Source organism: Nylanderia fulva, unplaced genomic scaffold, assembly GCF_048542155.1.
Source record: "Nylanderia fulva isolate GAGA-0341 unplaced genomic scaffold, ASM4854215v1 Scaffold371, whole genome shotgun sequence".
Taxonomy (NCBI): Eukaryota; Metazoa; Arthropoda; class Insecta; order Hymenoptera; family Formicidae; genus Nylanderia; species Nylanderia fulva.
This window is the reverse complement of record NW_028190446.1, coordinates 70095-92072: the sequence shown is the minus strand read 5'-3', so window position 1 is coordinate 92072 and position 21978 is coordinate 70095. Positions and strand designations below refer to the sequence as shown.

General features: G+C 36.4%; 1 protein-coding gene and 2 long non-coding RNA genes across 5 annotated transcripts; 2 read left to right on the top strand and 1 right to left on the bottom strand.

The window, feature by feature from the left end:
- Window positions 1–794: 794 nt before the first annotated feature.
- On the top strand, window positions 795–3894 carry LOC114931690 (uncharacterized). Of its 3 annotated transcripts, XM_085485532.1 has the most exons (4): window positions 795–1318; window positions 2178–2235; window positions 2296–2804; window positions 2910–3894. In XM_085485532.1, exons 1-2 carry the CDS (start codon window positions 959–961, stop codon window positions 2190–2192), a joined length of 375 nt encoding a protein of 124 aa, XP_085341658.1. In that variant the 5' UTR covers window positions 795–958; the 3' UTR covers window positions 2193–2235; window positions 2296–2804; window positions 2910–3894. The 3 variants fall into 3 exon arrangements, with proteins under 3 accessions (XP_085341658.1, XP_085341656.1, XP_085341657.1); XM_085485530.1 differs by lacking the exon at window positions 2178–2235; XM_085485531.1 differs by having other exon boundaries at window positions 2178–2804.
- Window positions 3895–6004: 2110 nt separating this feature from the next.
- LOC146722087 (uncharacterized) lies at window positions 6005–6631 on the bottom strand. The gene is made up of 2 exons (XR_014925350.1): window positions 6279–6631; window positions 6005–6149 (listed from the first exon to the last, which is right to left on the bottom strand). It is a non-coding gene; the product is annotated as an uncharacterized LOC146722087 (long non-coding RNA).
- Window positions 6632–10552: 3921 nt separating this feature from the next.
- LOC146722086 (uncharacterized) lies at window positions 10553–17711 on the top strand. The gene is made up of 6 exons (XR_014925351.1): window positions 10553–10729; window positions 10823–10952; window positions 15226–15352; window positions 15703–15824; window positions 16578–16691; window positions 17128–17711. It is a non-coding gene; the product is annotated as an uncharacterized LOC146722086 (long non-coding RNA).
- The last annotated feature ends 4267 nt before the right edge of the window (window positions 17712–21978 follow it).

Sequence of the window (21978 nt, the reverse complement as noted above, 5' to 3'; positions counted from 1 at the left end):
GTGCACTGCTATCTATATCGGAACGCTATTGGTAGTACTGTCAGTACTTGCAGTGCATAACGGAACGCACCCTTAGAGTGAGAAGTACTACATCTGAGGCCTATGTTTGTCTCTCTTTTTGCAGGGCCGTCTAAAAAAATTGCGGACCATGTGCATTTTTCTATGAAATATGTAGTCAATAGATTTTTTTAGAATTTATTTTAAAATTTGTTTTAATATATTTAATATATTTATAAATAAACAATAAATTTGCTTTAATTTTATAATTTTACTTTACACAATTTTTATTACATACTATTACATATCTTAATTTTATTATATAATATATAATTTTAATATATATTTAACAAAACTATGCAAGTTACGTATATATAATATAATTATATACAGCTTTAAAACAATATGTTTAAAGAATGTGTTACAATAATGTCCTATAAAAAATACTTTTAATGTACTTACTTATGCATCTGTATATCCTTTTTATTTTTATTATACGTAATTTTGCACACAAAACACCTTAAAACCATTTTTTAATTTTTAAAGATAAAGATAAACGTTTCACGTTATTCCAAAGCGAGTAGGCGAAGGTGAGGTGTCAAAAATTTAATGCTATGTTACTGCTAGAATTCTGGAGGGGGACGAAATAACAAATCAGAAGCTTGCAAGAGAGACAAACATAGGCCTCAGATGTAGTACCTCTCACTCTAAAGCAGGCGCGCGTTTACATATCGCAATGCTCAGTCCATTCTATATGTCGATGGTAGTCCCGAGAGAGACCATAACCTCAGAAACACAATCTGTCACTTCCAGAGTCGCGTTCCGACCGTGCTAGCGATCGGACGCACAGAGTGATCGAGTAATTTATCTCTGGTTAAGAGGTTATAGCAAGCGCGGGGTAGTTGAGTTGTCACAGTTTTGAGGATCATAAAGTTGACCGAACAAAAGGAACAGCTGGACGATGTCAGAAATTCCCCCGATCGGACGGGGGAATAGATTCAACCCATATCGTAAGGAGAGTGGCAAAACGAACGAGAAAGGAAGAGCAAGGAGCCGAGAGTTTTTGGATAGTATAAAGGACATGATAGAGACAGAGAATGACGAGGAGAGTAACGTAACAAGTAAATTACAATTAAGAGCAAGCAGTTCAATTAAGGAAACAGGTTCGCAATCAAGCGTGAATCAACCAGACAAAGATGCAGATATGGAGCTGTCGGAGGAGATTATAGATTCGAGCCAAGAACCAAGTACCAGGACAAGGAATGCAGAGGACGATACACAAACAACCAACCGAAAGGAACAGGAAAATGTCAACAAACAAGTAACGAATATAAATAAGGTCATAAAGTCAGATAGCTTTGTCGTGATTAACGGTATTCTTGAGAAAGTTAGCGATATAGATAAAGAAACCTATGACAAAATATTTCGTTTAAACAATCAGAGATATGATAGCAAAATTACAAATGTATGTAAAATTAATTGTAAAATTAACACAGATCATGTTATGTCAAATAGGGGTAAGAACTGTACAAAAATTTTACTGTGGTGCAATAAGAATGGGGTATTCCCTATTAATATAGAAATGATAAAATTTAATCTATCAACAATAAGTTTTAAAAATGCAAAAGAAGCTAATGATTGTTTAGACAAAATAGACAAAGTAGAAAATAAATGGCTCACCGGTTTTATAGATAAAAAGTTAGTTACGTGTAGAGGTGTAATTGTCGACTGGCCGTTCGAGATACCAGAATTATGGGAAAATATAGTTGAGAGGGAAGATATATTAAAAATAGAGAAAATGAAAAAAAGAATTTGGAATAAAACGGATAAGAAATACGAGGTAGTCAATACGAATAATTTTATTATAACTATGAAAGGGAATAAAATTAAAGATAGTTTAACAATTTTTAATAATTTACACATAAGTCTAAGAATCAGACCATATGTAGAACCAGTGGTTCAATGTTTCAAATGTTTCATATTTGGTCATATCAAAACACATTGTAAGAGAGAGGTTAGATGCATTATTTGTGGAGAAAATGCACACGGAGAGTGCAACAGGTTGACTACGTGTAGAAATTGCGGAGGAGATCATAGATCCACCGCAAGAAATTGTCCAGTTTTTCTAAGAAATAAGGAAATAAAAGTTATTATGGCATATAATAATATCTCATTCACAGAGGCTGAAAGATTGATTACTGGGAAGAACTATGAACAAATAATTCCGAAATATGATAGGTACACCAATCCAAGCGCATGGCCTAAGCTAAAACAAAATATTGTAAAAAATGATTTCAGAAAAGAAAAAGAAAACCCAACGGTTATACATGGCCCTCCGAGAGAAGGACAAGGTTATACACACAAACCCAAAGAACGAGAAGCATTCAGAAGAGAAAAAGAAAAAATTGAGGAAGGAAGACAGGCGTACTTAAATTATTATAGAGAATTCCAAAAAAAAATCGAGGAGCCTTTACAAAAAAGAAGTGAATTCTTAGCTCAAATTATGAAGGGTAAATGTAAAGAGTCTGAAGACTTTAACAGAGACTTTGCAAATTTGTTACATAAACATAGAATACCTTTGGACCGATTTCCAATTTATAATGAAGAAGAGGATATTCGACAAGAAGAAAATAACAGAGAAATATATGTAAGAAAGAGGAAAATGGAGAAATATCAAGAAGAATTAACCAAAGCTAAGATGGTAAGACAGAATATGAAAAGAAACTATTGGGAAGATAGAAATAAAAAAGAAGATAAGAGCTATTAAGACTAACCAATGTCTACCATACTTTTATGGAATGCAGGAGGTATAAAAAACAAGAAATCAGAATTAAAAAACAATATTATTCCGTACGATATTGTAGTTATTACTGAAACTAAATTGAACAGAAATAATATTTTATATTTTTCAGGATTTAAGACATATAAATCTAACAATGCAACTAATAGTGGTGGAGTTGCAATTTTAGTTAAAAATAACATTGATTTCGAAGTTATTGAAGAATGGAACATCTCCTCCCCAAACATAGAAGCTATCGGTATTAAAATTAAAAATACAAATAACAACTTCAATTTAATAGCGGTCTATAGAAAACCATATGGTTCAGAAACAATTACTTCATGGCAGGATATATTAAAATTTAAAGGAGTCGATGACAATTCAATTATTTTGGGCGATTTCAACTCCCACCATACTATTTGGAATTGTGATAGAATAGACAAAAACGGAGAAAATTTATACTTAACAATGTTTAACAAAGGCTACGTTAGTATAAATAATGATACTAAATCTCGGCTAAATTACTACAATCAGTCTGCTTCTAATATTGATTTGGCATTTGCTAATAGAGACCTAATAGGAAAGCTAGAATATGTACAAATAAAAGATACATGGGGATCTGATTATTATCCAATAGAGATTAGTGTTAATAGTATTATTTCACAATATAAAAAAAGAACAAATAGAATTACAAACAAAAACACAGATTGGAGGTCTTTTAAGAACAAGGTAGAGGAGGATTTACAAAAAATCCAGGACAGATCGATTGATTGTGGTAATTTGGAGGAGAAATATAAAATATTTATAGATATTATCAAAAAAGCAGCCATGTTAGCAACAGGTAAAAAAACTGACAAATGTATAGATAATAACTCTAATGTAAATAATAGAATTGATGCGTGTAAGCTCAGACAACCTGTTAAATGGTGGGATAATGAATGCTCAGAGATAATAGAGAATAGAAAAAAAAAACTAAAGATATGGAAACGGACAGGAAAAGTGGAGGATTTTATTGAATTCAAAAAAAGTCGCGCACTAGCTAGAAAAGTCATCAATAGAAAGAAAAAAGAAGATTTTATTAAATTTTGTAATAGTATTAATAAACATACTAGTATGAAGTACGTTTGGAATTCAATGCGTATATATAAGAATGTAAGAAATAAGATTAACTGGAACGTTTGGCAACATAAAGATAGCGAACAAAAAATATGGAATACGATTGAAGAACTTGCTCCTCCATGGGTTGCAGAGGAAAAAACAACAAGACGGATAACAAATACGACAGATAGAGAGGAGTTGAATAGGATGTTTTCTATAGAAGAGCTCTCCCGTGCCCTATGGATGATTAAAAGAAACTCAGCTCCAGGGTTAGACGGAATAGATTATATAATGCTAAAAAACCTACCGAAAATTGGCAAACAATTACTTCTAAGGTTGTTCAATGAAATTTGGATGAGGGATTGGTTTCCGTCGGATTGGAGAAACTATCAGATTTTGTTTATTGATAAAATAGGAAAAGAAAAAGTCAGACCTGTTGCACTTTCTTCATGTGTAGGAAAATTAATGGAAAGACTGATAAACGAAAGACTTATTTGGTGGCTAGAAAAAGAAAAAAAGCTATCATCAATGCAAAATGGATTCCGTAGGGGGAGTTCATGTATGGAAAATTTAGTAAAGCTAGTATCGGATGTTCGTGAAACGAATCTGGCCGACAATTACACCTTAGCGGCTTTCTTGGACGTCTCAGCGGCGTACGATAATGTAGACTTTGATATATTAATAGAGAAATTAAGAAGGGAAAAGTGTCCAACGGATATTTACAATTTTATTAGTAGATGGTTAGAACCTCGTGATACATCTTTTGTGATTAATAACCAAAGAGTAGAAATTAGAAAAGTTAACAAAGGCTTGCCACAGGGAGCAGTTCTTAGCCCTATTCTATATGCGTTATACACGAATAAATTGACTTCCAGATTGGAAAATTCAGTCCAAATAGTACAATTTGCGGATGATATCGCGGTATATGTACAAAGTTCCAACAGATTTGAAAATAAAATAAACTTGGAGGTAGCAGTTAATAGAATAGCGAAGAATCTAGAAATTCTAAAACTAGACTTGGCACCACATAAAACAAATCTGGTGGAATTTTCTAAAAAGGGATTCTGTGATAAAAGGCTCTCTATTAATGTTAAGAAAACAAGAATTTTTAATAATCAGGGAGCTAGATTTCTAGGAATTTGGTTAGATAATAAGCTGGATTTTGATAAACAAGTTAGTGATATTAGAGGCAAAGTTAGTAGAGCTAATAATATTATGAAATACCTTAGTAATATAACTAGAGGCGTAGAAGTGAATACTGCTTTGATTCTATATAAAAGTATAGTAAGATCAGTTATGGATTACGGTTTGTTTGTGTATAGTCCAACTTCAAAATCTGTTCAACTTAAATTAGAAAGGGGCCAATTCCTGGGAATTCGTACTGCTTTAGAATATAGAAATAGCACGTCAAATAATGTGTTGATTGCAGAATCCAAGGTTATTTTATTAAAAGATAGAGCTTTGATGTTAGCTAAAAATGTTTGTAGCAAAATATTTAAATATGGAGAAAATACACTTAAAAATAGTCTTAATAACCTTCTAAACAAAGAGATGTTTGCAAGATATAGAAATCCAAGTTTTAATAAGAGTACTATTAGTGAAGCATGGGAGTATACGCGTCGTTTTAGCAACAGACTAGGTGCCCAAGAACACACTTTTGAAATATGGAACATGGAATATAGCTCCCTGACTAATGCGATAAATATAGATTTTGAAATCGGCAAGATCATTAAAAAAAAAGGAAAAAAAAGTGACTGTGATATTAGTAAAATAAAAGGATATAGGACTTTAGATATTAAAATGATTAACGAAATTAAACAGAGATATAAGTTAGATAATAAAACTTATATTATGTATACTGACGGTTCTAAAGACATAATGGCTCAATCAACAGGTGCTGGTATAGCCATTGAGGAGCAAGACGAAGGTTATTATATTAGTTTACCTAAGGAATGCACAATATTTACGGTAGAGGCAATAGCAATTTCTACAGCTCTAAAGATTGCAGAAAGTAGAAGGAATTCCTTCAATAATGTAGTTATATTTTCTGACTCGAAGTCCGTTCTTCAAGCTATCTCTCAAAATAATATTAATGTATATAAAAATAAGTATGTTCTTGAAATAAGAAGGCTATATAGTCGATTTAAAGATCTTTATTTTAAGAATATATTGTTTGTATGGATTCCATCTCATTATGGAATCTCGGGAAATGAAATTGCAGATTTCCTAGCAAAAGCAGGCACCCAGGAACCGGCAAATGTTGAATTTGATATTCCTATTAGAGATTTAAGAAATATATATAAAAATGAAGCGTGGATAAGAACACAAGAATATGTTATTAGAGATTCTAGATTGAAAGGAAAGTACTATTTTTCTAACTTTTATGATAGGAACAGTAAAATACCGTGGTTTGAACATTTTAACGAGGAAAGATATTTTGTAACCTTTGTAAATAGATTAAGAGCGAATCATTATAATTTAAATGCATCGTTAGCAAGGAAAAACTATATAAATGACACAAGATGTGATTGTGGCTACGAATATGAGGATATCGATCACGTGATTTGGCGATGTCATCGATACGACGAAGAGAGAATGAGAATGGGAGACATCTTAAGTAGCAGGAATATCGACGGAGTGGAAAGCGTTACAGACATCCTGAAGAAAAAAGATTGGAAGAAATTTGGTGTTATATTCAATTTTATCAAGAAATTGAACAGAATTATTTAAAAACTTACTGGGCTCGCAGATGCGAGTAATTTAAAAAAAAAAAAAAAAAAAAAGAAAGGCGCCCTCTACCCTAGCCTTGCGTTATTTCCCTCAGGGGCACTACAGACTCATCCCTGTAGTGTACGGGTGTCGCAATCCCGAGGTACCCGAGCTGGAGTGCGTGCGAAGGATGAATGGGGCGTGATGGGCGTGCAGGCCCTAAAAAGGACGTGTCCACTGCACTAGGTGAAGGAAAACACCGAAGATAACACCCGGGGGGGAGGCCCCGTTAGCCAGGCAAGGCAACCTCCTAAGGGGAAGGAAAACCCCCGACAGAAAAAACCAATTTCTTTTCTAGATAAAATGAGTAGCTCCAGGAAAGAAGAGAACGTCCCGGGTTCGGGTACCGGGAACCGGCGTGGGGGGGGTGCAGGCCTGGCTCCCCCCTCGTCGTCAACATACGACAGGTCGTCCACGGATTTGCCGGCTGGGTCCGTGGATCGGAACACGACAGTGCCGAGGAGCAGGACAGAGGATGAGGTGGAGGACCAACTCATCCAGTTGGATATTGCCTGGGAGGAGCTGGATGAGGACGAAGATCCTAGCGATCTCGTTATCAAGATCCGGCACGCCCTCCAGGACTGAGGACGTTCGTGCCTACCGTCGGTTAGGTGTATACAGGCACCTGAAGGCGCACCTTCGAAATTATTCGAAGAAGTGCGCCTTAAAAATTATAGAAGAGGAGCCTGATCTCCGGGACAAGGAGATGGAGGTGATCCGGGGGGATTCACCGCGGGATGTGCCTCCTAAGGTAGGTGGGCTGGGTGGCGGCGCATTGGGCGCTGCCTCTGCCTCCCCCGGGGGGCTTGGTGGCGCGCTTGGTGTGTTGGGGCCCAGTACTCTTCATAGCCCGGTGGAAGTCCTTGACAGGGAGCAAGTCCTGTCGGATAACTGCCGGGCTCACGTGGAGGAGATCGAGAGGCTCAAGGGACGCGTCGGTGAGCTGGAGGCGAGCAACCAAAAACTCCGCAAGGAGTTGGAGGTTGTTCGCAGTATGTTGGCTCCCCTTCCTCCCTCTTCTGGGGAGAAAGAGGCGCCTCCCGCGAAGAAGAGATCGCGGCGGAGACGGGGCAGAGAGGTGGTCTATGAGCCGGAACCTTCTGGCAAGGAGACCACCTCTGAGACGCGGAGGACTCTTTTTGAGTCCTCTGATGCGGCTTTGGGGGGGGATCCACACCAGCAGCTTCTAGCGCGGGTGGATCTCCTCATCGAGAGGCGCGTATCTGGGGCGCTTGAGGGCCTGAGGAGGACTGTAGAGTCTCTCAGGTCCTCTTTGGATTTCCGGGGGAGTGGGGTGGATTTGCCTGCCCCCGCTCCTCCTGCCAATAAGGTTTCCCCTGTCCTTTCCACGCGTAGGCGGGGGAGGCGGGGTCGGGGTGTGAGTGGGGCGGTCTGCTCTTCTGGGGCTGGGTTGCTTGCCCCGCCGGCGGCTGTTATGGTTGCTGGTGGGTCGGGTTGCCCTGGTTCTGGGGGGGCTCGGGCGTCGGGTCTCGCGGCTGGCCCTGGGTCGGGTGCGCGGCGTGGGCAAGTGGCTCGGGCTGTTCGTCCGAACGCGTCGGTCGTGCAGCTTCTGTCGACGGGTGGTAAGTCCTACGCGGATATTTTGAGGGAGGCCAAAACCCGAGTGAATCCCGAGGAGCTGGGTATTGGGCCCATGACGATGAGATTTGGAGTAGCCGGGGGTCTGCTTCTGCAGGTCCCTGGTAAGAGTACGAAAGAGAAAGCGGACAGGCTCGCGGGCAGGCTGCGGGAGGTCTTCTCGGACGGGAGTGTGGTGGTCTCCCGCCCCCAGAAAACCATGGAGCTTAGGCTTCGTGGGACTATGGGGGAGGGGATCACTTCGCGCGAGGAGATCTTGGAGGCGCTGGGGTCTCTGGGGGGATGCAGTGCGGGGGACATCCGACTCGGGTCGGTCCGTCCTCTGCCGCGGTCTCCTTTGAGCACCTTGTGGTTGCGCTGTCCTGTATCGGTGGGCCGGGAGGTTTTGTCGTCTGGAGGGCTGAGGGTGGGGTGGAACACCCTCGAAGTAGAGTTGCTTCCTGCCCGCCCTCTGAGATGCTTCGGGTGCCTGGAGTTTGGCCACGTGCGGGCTAAATGCACGTCCGGAGTGGATCCGTTCGGGCCTTTGTTACCGGTGTGGTGCGGAGGGACACCGAGCGGCGGGGTGCGTCGCCACCCCTCGCTGTCCGACTTGTGCGGACGGCGGGAGGTCGGCTGACCATGTCCTGGGTGGGCGGGGGTGTAGTTCGCTCCCCCCTCCACTCGGGCAACGAAACACCGGGGTGTGCGATAGGCGCCGGTCTCCGGATCGTCCCGATGGGGGACGGCCTATGGAGACTGAAGCTGCCTCGGCGTGCGCGCGGGCTATGGGGCCCCCTGTCGGGGGGGCTCCCGATAGCCCCGAGTGGCTGGAGGTGGACTGCGGTCGGGGGCGGGGGAGGTCACGGAGAGGTGGCTCCCCTGTGCCGGGCTGCAGCTCTACTCCCAACGTCTAGTGTTGTTTTTGTAAATTAGTCGTAGTGTGTAGCGGTGGATGCGGGGGGTTCCGGGGAGGTTGCCGTTAGGTGACTCCGTGGTCTCCCTGCTCCGCCAAGTTTATGTTTAGTAGGTAGCGGCGATGGGTGCTGAGTGTCGGGGAGGTTGCCGAAAGGTAACTCCGCGGCCTCTTCACCCACGCCAAGTTTATGTTGTGGTTGAGTGTCGTCTTTCGTTCATAGGTGGGAGTTACAACCCTCCCACCTTTATTGTGGTCGGCCTCTGTGCCTTATCGTTGGCCCCTAGAGGGCTGGGTCTGTGGCCCTTATTTGGTTTTGTTGTGGACGTGTATATGTTTGTCCACTTAGTTGGTGATGTCTCGTGACGTCTAAGTGTGGGGTGGGCGGCTGCGGCCGTCTCACTTACCGGGTTCGGCAGGGAGAGGGGTGGGGGCCCCGATCCCATGGCACGTCGACCCAGGGAAGTCCGGGGGGAGCTAGTAGCCCGGCTCCCTCCGATGCCCTTTCAGGGCAAGGGAATGTCCTCTCCGGGGGGATACCTGTAGTATCCTTCCGGGGGATGTGTCCTACCTCAGGACGCCGGTCGGGTGTCCACCGTGAAGTTATGCTAACGCGGTTCCGCGGTGGACAATACCCATACGACCAGGGGCTTCAGTCAGGTTTTAGGTCGGTCCCCCGCCCGATAGTCCCTCGGGATACTACGGGCGGGAATCCACCACAAAGCCTCCTGACCCTCCCTCAGGGGTCAGGACGGCGAAGTTTGGTTTAGGCAAATTTCCTGACTATAAAAAAAAAAAAAAAAAAAAAAAAAGCCTTGCGTTATATACCGGGTTGGCAGAGAGAGGGGTGGGGGCCCCGCTCTCATTGCACGTCGACCCTGGGAAGTCCGGGGGGAGCTAGTAGCCCGGCTCCCCTCGATGCCCTTTCGGGGCAAGGGATGTCCTCTCCGGGGGGATACCTGTAGTATCCTCTCGGGGGATGTGTCCTTCCTAAAGGACGCCGGTCGGGTGTCCACCGTGAAGTTATGCTAACGCGGTTCCGCGGTGGACAATACCCATACGACCAGGGGCTTCAGTCAGGTTTTAGGTCGGTCCCCCGCCCGATAGTCCCTCGAGATACTACGGGCGGGAATCCACCACAAAGCCTCCTGACCCTCCCTCAGGGGTGGGTCAGGACGGCGAAGTTTGGTTTAGGCAAATTTCCTGACTATAAAAAAAAAAAAAAAAAAAAAAAAAAGCCTTGCGTTATATAACCTCAAAAACCGATCCGGTCAGGTTGACGACGCGTGTCCCGAGTGAGATACGAAAACCAAAAAAAAAAAAAAAAATCTGTCACTTCCACGGTGCAACATCAGTAAGTATGCTCATATAATCAATAGTTATAATGGTAATTTATGTAATCAGGTCAACACTAACTGCAACAAGGCATGGACGTCAGATGCCGGTCAACACTACAACTGTATTATGCACGCCAGATGTACAGTATCAACGTGCATAGAACGGCAAGGTAAAATGAAATTATTTACAATTTTCTGCCGTGTTTAACAGAAATATTGATTATTGATCCATCTCCACTGGATAAGACCATGTTTGTAAGTATCGTAATTTGTATAGCATCATAAATTTAGTATCTTTAAGTGACTAATAATAATTGTTTATATGTATATTCATATGTGTTTCTCCAGGATCAATCGCATGCCAGCCATGCAGTGGCAGGGAGAATATCCTATCCACGTAGCATGAGGACAGCACGCATAACCTCAAGGAGAACACCACGCACCACCATACCACAAGCGTCAAAGTCAGTTATTAATGGTACGATTATAAGTTCTTATATAAACAAAGTATATGTAAAAAGATAGAAGAGAAGAAAAAGAGAAATACTAGACAATATAAGGCTCTTAGTCAGAAATATTATAACACACTGTAAACCAGTCAATTATGACAACTGATTGTCCCTGGGACAGCTTGCGACTGTCAGTGTCACATACAGTTACGTAATCTTACTATGAATGTATATATTTTATAAATTAAACTTCGGCTCGTATACAATTAAAATATGTGATAAAATAAAAGGCCAACTTAACGAGCTTATATGATATTAATTAAAAAATTTTTTTATTAATTTACGTCATAATATACAAAAGATAAGATAAACGTTTCGACTGTACGACAGTCTTTTTCAATATCATGCTAATATGTCAAAAAATTAATTTAGTCATATTGACCTTATTATAAATACAACATTTATGAGATTATCATATGACGAACGCAGTACAAAATTCATGTTTGTTGGCTTGAGTTAGAGCGTCAGATTTATATATGTCATGCTGTTATATTATGTAACGACACTGTGAACAAATTAATATATTCGCTCAAATATTACATTTTAGATTTTTAATAAATAGTATTAACTTACTTTTTTGTCACGAACATAACACTTTTTTTTAAAAATTATTTTTTTTTACATAACATAATCACAATGTGTACTTTTTTAAAAAACAAATCGATATCTGTATCTCACAATGTTGGCGCGCTGTATATATACCCAATTTTTAAGATGACGTAGACAATTTTTTTAGAATATCAAAATAAGAACCGTCAAGACGCTCGGTGTCCTTTTTTAGGTTGATACTGTTGTTTTCTTCTTTAATATATATCATTTCTGATATCAACCTTTTATAATAATTCCTTTCATAATCTAGGATTTTTGTGTCGTTCCAATTGAAATTGTGTGTTTTACAATATGATCAGAAACCACCGAGTGCCTTGCAGGCAATAAAAAAATTTTTTAATTAATATCATTTAAGCTCGTTAAGTTGGCCTTTTATTATATTACATATTTTAATTGTATACGAGCCGAAGTTTAAGTTACAAAATATATATATTTAATTCACGCTGGCCTTACAATGCGTAACAATTATACACTTTTTAAGTTCCACCAATTTAATTTTAAGTTTGTACAACATAATTATGGACAACAAAGTTTTGAAGATTTAAAATCTTGGCTAGGGGCGAATTATGGCAAAATAAGAACTGTGTCTAAATTAATATTTTTAAAACAATGTAGGACATTCAGAATTTTACTTAAGCATCTATCGGACAATAGTAATATTAACGTGTGTCATTATAAATAAAAAAAAAAGGTTAGACAGTGTGTTGCATAAATTTAGAATGGAAATATTAAACATAGAGATATTTGACTTGCACAGACAAATAGGGTATTTTAACAAAAACATAAGATACTTTACACAAAGATTAAATAACAACATCCCATCCCAGGTATGGCAAGAGATTTATAACCACCATAGTAGATTATTCAAAAAACAAATTTTAAACTTACATTACTTACATAAGAAAAAATTCTGTTGGTTATTGCAAAAAAAAGAATCGGATTACTATAATAATATTAAACCCATAGTTTTTTCTTGTTCAGAGAAAAATAGTGTAAACTCTCAAAATAATAAATATATTAATAACCACATTAACGCAACAAATTTTATAAACAGAACTATTAATCCATTAGAACAAACCAATGATAAATGGTTTATTAATTTGACTGATGTAGATATTCCAACTGATGTCACAAATTTATTGCAATTAGGTAGTGATTTTAGCCTTCCAATTAATACTGATAAAAAAACAGCTGTCCATGAATTTATTAAAGACATAGAAAGCAATTCGAATAACATAACTAATCTCACGACAATAAGAAACATAGCTATTCCACAGTTCTTTGTTTTTTTAAACAACAATACTAGGAAAAACATAATAAATGACAAACTTACTTTTATGTATAAAAAAACCATGACATTTTGTAAACAAAATCCCAGCATCATTTTCACAAGAGCAGACAAGGAAAACACGACCGTAGCGATGACCAAAGAATTTTATATAGACAAAGTTGAAGAATTATTAAATGACAAAGATAATTATATGACAATCAAAAACAATCCAATAATAAAAATAGAAAAAGACCTTAATAAAAATTTAAAACAATGGTTAAAAAATGAATGGATCACAAAAAAAGACTATTATTGTTCAAGTTCCAGTGATTCAGTGCTTCCTAAAGCATATGGCTTGCCCAAAATTCACAAGGAAAATGTTCCATTCAGAGTAATAGTATCGTCGGTCAATACAGCACTACATCATTTAGCTGCATATTTACACAACATTTTAGTGACAAGTTTACCCAAAGGGAAAAGTCATGTTAATAATAGTTTTGAATTGTGCAACGCATTGTCTGATCTTAAATTAAATAATAATGAAACAATCGTATCTTCGGATGTGATATCGTTGTTCACAAATGTTCCTTTGGACCTTGCAATAGACAGCATAAATAATAGATGGCATTACATTGAAAACCACACATCAATAGACAAAAATGAGTTTGTTAATGTAATTAAATTCATTTTGACTTCAACGTACTTCACATTCAACGAAACGATCTGTAAACAAATACATGGAACTCCTATGGGATCGCCCTTATCTCCAATTATTGCGGATATTATCATGCAAGATATAGAAACTAGGATTCTTGAAACTATATAGGTTAATATAAGGTTTTACTATCGCTACGTCGATGATATCTTGCTTTGCTTGCCGGAAGATCAAGTCACATATCTAGTAGAAAAATTTAATGATTGTCACGATAGATTAAAATTCACAATAGAAAGAGAGGATAACCGTAGCATAAGTTTTTTAGATATCTCACTCAAAATTATAAATAACATAATATATATAGATTGGTTTCAGAAAAAAACATTTTCGGGTAGAACACTCTCATATCATTCAAATCATCCTATATGCCACAAAAAAAGTGTAATATATAATTTAGTAGACCGGTCAATATTATTATCACATCCCCGTTTTCATAGTAAAAATTTAACATTAATCATAGAGATTTTATTGAGCAATAGTTATCCTCTTGATCTCATTTTCTCAGAAATCAATAATAGACTGAACTTCCTTATTGTTAATAGATTAAACAAAGAAATGACTCAAGATATAAATAACGAAATCATAAATAACGACAAATATAAAAAATTTATAGCGATACCATATATTGAAAGAATCTCGGAACTAGTAACATCAGAATTAAAGAAATCAAATATAACAGTAGGATACAGATGTCTAAAAAAATTAAACAGAGTCATAAAAACGCAAAAAGACAGGGATAAGCTCCAAAATAATTCGGGGGTCATATATAAGATATCGTGTAATAATTGTGATGCTACATATGTAGGACAGACGAAAAGACAATTAGGTACAAGAGTAAATGAACATAAAAATAATATTAGATTAGATTTTGCAAGGCACTCGGTGGTTTCTGATCATATTGTAAAATTTACACACAATTTCAATTGGAACGACACAAAAATCCTAGATTATGAAAAAAATTATTATAAAAGGTTGATATCAGAAATGATATATATTAAAGAAGAAAACAACAGTATCAACCTAAAAAAGGACACCGAGCGTCTTGACAGTTCTTATTTTGATATTCTAAAAAAATTGTCTACGTCATCTTAAAAATTGGGTATATATACAGCGCGCCGACATTGTGAGATACAGATATCGATTTGTTTTTTAAAAAAGTACACATTGTGATTATGTTATGTAAAAAGAAATAATTTTTTAAAAAAAGTGTTATGTTCGTGACAAAAAAGTAAGTTAATACTATTTATTAAAAATCTAAAATGTAATATTTGAGCGGATATATTAATTTGTTCACAGTGTCGTTACATAATATAACAGCATGACATACATCTAAATCTGACGCTCTAACTCAAGCCAACAAACATGAATTTTGTACTGCGTTCGTCATATGATAATTTCATAAATGTTATAATAAGGTCGATATGACTAAATTAATTTTTTGACATATTAGCATGATATTGAAAAAGACTGTCGTACAGTCGAAACGTTAATCTTATCTTTTGTATATTATGACGTAAATTAATAAAAAAATTTTTTAATTAATATCATATAAGCTCGTTAAGTTGGCCTTTTATTATATCACATATTTTACTATGAATGATTTCAATTATTAAAAGAAGTCATTTATTATTATATTTGTATGTTTCAGACACGCACAAAAGTCTAGCAGTACTAGTGAGATCACCAAATATCAAATTATCACAGGATAAAGCACTAGGACGCAGACATGGCTGCGCAGGGAATGTTATTTATCCAAATTTAATATGTTTAATGGTGTAAGTATTTTGATATCTATTTAGTAATTAAATATTGTCTTATTATATTATAATAGATGTATTATTTAGGTCAGATTGCTTTAATGTTTGTTAATATATAGTTATATAAGATTCTGCTTATCGCAGCACATATTTATTTAATTCACTGCACACTTAGAGTGATTATTATACTTATATGAGATTTTAACTGAAAGTATTAGTGTTTTACATCTAATCACTATTATTCAATGTTATTGCAAAGAATAGCTGCTAACTACCAATATTGTATATAATTACATAGTATAATATGTAAAATTTTCTATTAGTAGAGTGTCATATACTAAATATTTGTATTTTCATATGAATACCAGGGGACGGCAATAAGTGAAGTGCCATCAATTGACTTAAAAGGACTTTTGGAATAATACACTGAGATATGGATATAATGACGGAGAAAAAATCACACATCTAACACACCATATACGTTGCTAATGTAAGAGACTAATATTTATCAATAAGCATCTATAGGATGATTGATTTATCCTGTGCAGTATGTAATAGATATATCTTTCAGAAATATTTACTTTTTGATTACTATTAACGATAGTTAAGTATTTGAAGTTTATGTTACTTGCAGTTAACGTTTTAGGCACACTAGTTTGTACAAGCGTATATAATACTGTTTTTCTCAACACATATTTCTTTTATCTATAAAGTCGTGTAAAAGTTATTTTACTTATATTAAATTTTTGGTATTATAGAGCTTTACAGTTAATAAATTCATAATTTCAGTATATATAATTACTGTTATTAACAAAACTTCCTTTACTAGTTATTTATATAATAGATTCCACATATTTCCCGTCACTACATACACATAATAGATCCATTGCTTCGGATCAAATTACTTTAGATTATTATTAATGATATTAAAAATGTTTTAAGGTTTATAACACTCAGTATTAATATTTTATGGACACAATAATTTATGCAGTTATATAAGATTTGTTTATCACTAGCACTTTTACTTTAATTCTCTGTGCACAAAGAGTAATTGTTCCACCTATATAATGCTTAGTTAGGAAAGATTATAAATTTTTAATGTTACTAATCAATGTTATTATAGAGACAACTAATAACTGTCAATATTATATAATATGCAGTTACGTAGCACAGTATATGAAATTATTATTATTAATAGAATGTCATGTGCCAATTACTTATATATTTCCATACACATGTCCAGGGACAAAAGTGCACAGAATACCAGCAACCGACTCAAAAGCATCACAGAGTTAAGGCACTGAGGTACATATATAAGGAAGTATCACACCGCCAATACTCCGCATGTACTAATAATGTAAGAACTTAATGTCTATCAATAATTATTTGTAAAATGACCACTTTGTCTCACGTTAGCATTTTAGTTATAATAATTTATGCAAACATGTGTAATGTTTTTTGATTAAACGCGTATTTCTTTGTTCATATACACAAATAGTAATTATATCACTTATATGATATTAATGTTATGGAACTTTACACAGTAGTTAATAAATTCACGATTTTAGTCTATATTGTTATTATTTTAATAGAACGTCTTTTGCTATTTGTTTATGTGTTTGTCTCGACACATATTACCTTTCACTACATACATATGGTAATATTTCTAATCAATAAGTAAGTTATATGGTCATTATAGGTCTATAAAGTTATCTTTAGGTAACTCTATGTGCCCATGTATAAACTTTAAACAACCACACATATCACATATATAAACCACTTATCTTTTGTAGGAGCATCAAGATGGTAATGGAGAATTGCTTTGCGTGGATCGCCAGCATCTTCCAGAGAGCTCGTATGTCGTAGCACTTTTGAAGGAGTCCAGATTAATGAGGCCAGATTACAGCATCAAAGGGATGACAGATTCACACAATCATGTGTCACCATATAATTTTACACACGTTAACTATCATGCTGTTATATGTCAGTTATGATTATCGTCACTAACTGGATTGCAGATTACACACTATTATAAGAGTTTAGCTAATTTAATAGCGGCATACTTAATTTTTAATATATCAAAGTTTCAAAAATACTATCAGTTTACAAAGGATATGCAATTATTTGAAAATGTAGTCAATTAACTATCTTTTCTCAGTTTATTAATTAATACAGCTAACTGACTAAAAGTCTACAGTTTTAAGATCAAGTATTAATTAATTAATTAATTGATGTTTTCAGAAAAATATGAAGAAAGTATATCATATTGCAATCACAGACTGTGTAAAAATGACTGCTAACCAATCACTATGTAGTACTTATACAAATATTAAATAATCTAAATGTTATAGATCATTTATTCAGGGTATACATAGTATGAGAACACATCTATATCTATAGAACTATAATTTATAAAGTAATGCTTATTCAAATCACTATTCACTATTCTTATCTTAAAAGTATAAACGGTTATCAAAATATAAACAGTTCTTATGTATCAAGTACAATTCCTATAAAGAGTTTTGCCTATTTCACAGGATTCATGAAGAGGATAATTATGCAACATAAACCGACCATTGTCAACTCCAGTATCCTAAGAATGAAAAGATCTTCTTCACTTATTTCATAAACCACCTTTTCATGAGAGTTTTAAGACAGGAGTCAATCGACTACAATAAACACATTTAAATGTGTAAGTATGAAGAGTTTACAACCATTGTAAGTTACATAATATATATATGTTTAACTTCAGCAATTGATTTAGCGACATGCACTAAACTAGTAATAAATTCCTACTTATTTATTCTAGGTAGAAGACGCAGTCAAAACATAGTGTGATGAAGGCATCCATATAAAAGGAGGCACTATAATCTTATCAGTAGCAGTACACATACTACATATTGTGAGGGAGGTGGATGTTTAATGAGAGGACTCTCTTTGTTGGGATGCCTGGATTCGCGGGTGTCAGGAAAGCCGCGGGAGAGGCGAACAAAAGGGTCTTGCTCGTGAGATGGTTGTAATAATTATCACACCACGTTTAACTGAACTGATCTTTATTCACGCGCATGGTACTTACAAATACCATGTTCTCGCCGTGTGACTCTATATTCTAACAAGGCTTATGCCATACAAGTTGTTGCGACGTAGTTGAACGTCGCGCGCCCGAACCACACTCCTTCGCTGTACTTTTGCTAATGATACCGTCATGGCCGCCGCCTTCTTCCTCGTCGACCACGAGGTTTTGCGCCACTACGCGCGCATCTACAGGATGCGCGCGCCTATCCGCACGCAGGCATAGTTATACTATGCAAGATATATCTCGTAATATATCTTACAGCTTCGGCCATCCTGGCCTAGGCATTCGTCCCGAATGTTTTATTAAACTATCGGAACGACAGAGAAATAAAGTAATCAAATACAATTATGCCTGAAACATAATATAATTTTTTAACCAAAAACAATAACGTAGGATAAGCATATCGGAACTTGAAACGAAAAATATTATTTTAATAAATTAAATAAATTTTCAAAATTAAATTAAAACTTATTAAATCACAATGAATAGAATGTTTGTACTTCGATTGCTTATAAAAATTATGCTTCTTAAAGCTATACTTAATATATAGTTGTAAACTTAGTCTAACGCAAGTTTGTTTATGAACTAATATATATATATATATATAGCAATGTACAAATAATATACACAACGACTAGGTTTCTGGAATCGCTTTTATCCAGGGTTTGATTCGATCTGTGGACAATATTGAATCATATGGTTTAGACGAGACATTATATCCCGGTATGTCTTGGACTACATATCTATTTTTATCTAATATCTTCGCAATACGATATGTTCCTTTATATTGAGACTTGAGTTTTTTGTCTTCTCCTGGTTTTACAGTGGAGTCTTTGATCATAACGAGATCGCCAACATTGTATTTAGTCGGTTTTCTATGTCTTTTATCATAGTAGGTTTTATTATATTTTTTAATCATGTTAGTGGCCTCTACTGCTATTTCACGACAGGTCTCTCTGTCTTTCTGAAAATCTAATTCGTTTTTAGCAATTATATCCAGAAAATCCACTAACTCAATGTCAGCGTTATTACGCTGTTCTATACCAAGCAGAACTTTAGAGGGGGAAGCTTTTAAAGACGAGTGAAACGTATTATTCATCACGTATTGCACAGTATTTAGGTGTATATTCCAACACTCGTAATCGTCTATGAGTTTCCTAAGGGATGATTTTAGGAATTGATTAACTCTTTCTACAATGCCGTTAGCCCATGGAGCAGATACAGCAACTAGATGATGCTTTATATTATAAATTCTAAGGAAATCGATAAACTCTGACGCGGTGAAAGATGAGCCTCTATCACTAATGACTGATTCAGGATAACAGAAATTATGAAAAATATTAGTTAAGGCTTTTACCGAATCTTTAGAAGAGGTTGATTTCACGGCGATGAGCCATGTAAATCTTGAGAAAGTATCGATCACTACTAGAATATATTTTTGTCCATCTATCGATTCTTTGATAGGTCCAAAATGATCTAAATGGAGAATCTGAAAGAGACGCTCTGGCGTATTAGTTAATTGGAGTTCGCCTTCACGTGAGTTGGGAGAAGAATTAGAAATGAGACAAATTAGACAATTATCAATGTGGCTACGAATACGTTTTCTTAACGAAGGGAACCAATAATGACTTGCTAAACCTTGATAGGTTTTCTCAAAACCACAATGGGCCATATCATCGTGGTAGACCCTGATTAGTAACCATGGCTTCCGGTACCACAAACCTATGTTTGTTAGTATCTTTTCTAAAAATTAGACCATCTATCAATTGGAATTTTTCTTGGTCTTCTTTTTCTAAATTCTCAGCCAAACGTTTCAAGAAGGGATCTGTTAATTGCCTGTATTGTAGCTCTTTTTCTAGCGGAATTGTCTCTGTGAAGCAGACGGCTCTGCTGAGAGCATCTACATGCACCATTCGAGGGGCCTCTCTATGTTTGGTATTGAATGTATAATCCTGTAATCTCAGGATCCACCTCGCTATTCGAGGATTCAGACAGGCTTTATTGATTGCATGCACTACTGCATTGCAATCTGTAACTACTGTAAAGTCTATTCCATATAAGTAAATATGGAATCTTTCGACAGTTTTGACTATTGCGAGCATCTCTAGTTCAAAACTATGATAGTTACTTTCAGCACCATTAGTGCACTGACTGTAGTAAGCAACTGGCGACCAATTATTGGATTTTTGTTTTTGAAGCAAGATGCCAGCTATTGCGACTGCACTAGTATCCGTATGAATTTCTGTGGGTAACGTGGGATTATATACAGATAAAATGGGCGCTGAAACTAGCTCATTTTTAAGAAGGTTGAAAGCTGTCTGACAACTTTCGTCAAATTTGAAGGATACAGATTTTTTAAATAAATCCGTAAGAGGTTTTGCTTTAAAAGCATAGTTCTTTATAAATTTTCTAAAGAAATTGGTGAGACCTAAAAATCTTTGAATTTCTACTATCTTTTTTGGTATGGGGAAGTTCTTAACAGCTTCCACGTGTCTTTCGCTTAACGTAATCCCTGTTGGGGAAATTACATATCCTAAGTATTCTATCTTTTCTTTCAGAAAAAGACATTTATTATAATTCAGTTGAAAATTATATTGTTTAAGGATTAACATAACTTGTTTTAAAACGTGTAAACTATCGTCAACTGATGTAGATGGAATCAAAATATCATCTATGTATACTAATATCTTATCTTCCCGAATCAATGGTGACAAAATTTGTATAAGACGACGCTGAAATTCAGCTGGTGCTTCACAATAACCGAAAGGAAGTTTCACGAATTCGAACTGGCCATCTGGTGTGGCGAACGCGAAATATTTCGTGTGTTCTGGAAAAATTTTTATATGGTGAAACCCGTCTTTTAAGTCTAAAAGGGTAAATATCGTTTTATCACCTAAACGCGATATGCAGTCTTCTATCAGCGGAAAGGGATATTTTTGTTTTATCACTCTACTATTAAGAGCTCTCAGATCAATACAAAGACGTAGGGTACCGTTCTTTTTTCGAACCGGAACTATTCTAGCGCAGTACGGAGAAGAACTATACTTAATAATATTCCTATCTAGTAGGTCGTCCGTAATCTCTCTGATCTGCTGCCTTTCAGACCACGCAAATCTTCGTGGCGCGTAAGCGTAAATAGAATCGTCCTTTAACGAGACTTTAACCGAGTGATCGTCCTCCACTGGTGGGACGTCTGTATTTTCTACTTCTTCAATTACTTTAATTAATTTATGATCCGCTTCTGGACCAAAGTCAGATTTTAATTCCGATAGAAAAGGAATAGAGTCCTTTTTTGGAAGTTCAACGATTTCCGTTGAAGCTACTTCTGAAAATAAATCAACTTTAATTTTTGATTCATTATTAGTCAAAGAAACAGTGAAAGTTATTTCATTGTCTTGAAGGAAATCTCTTCCTAAAATCAAATCCATGGAAGAAAAATTATCTTTTAAAACTAGCATATTTGCAGATGCTGTAAAATTTGGCAAGGATTTTAAAACTAAATTTGTTTTTATTGAACCCAGAGTTGAAATGGTAGTGTTATTTACCGCTCTATATGTTTGTTTACTGC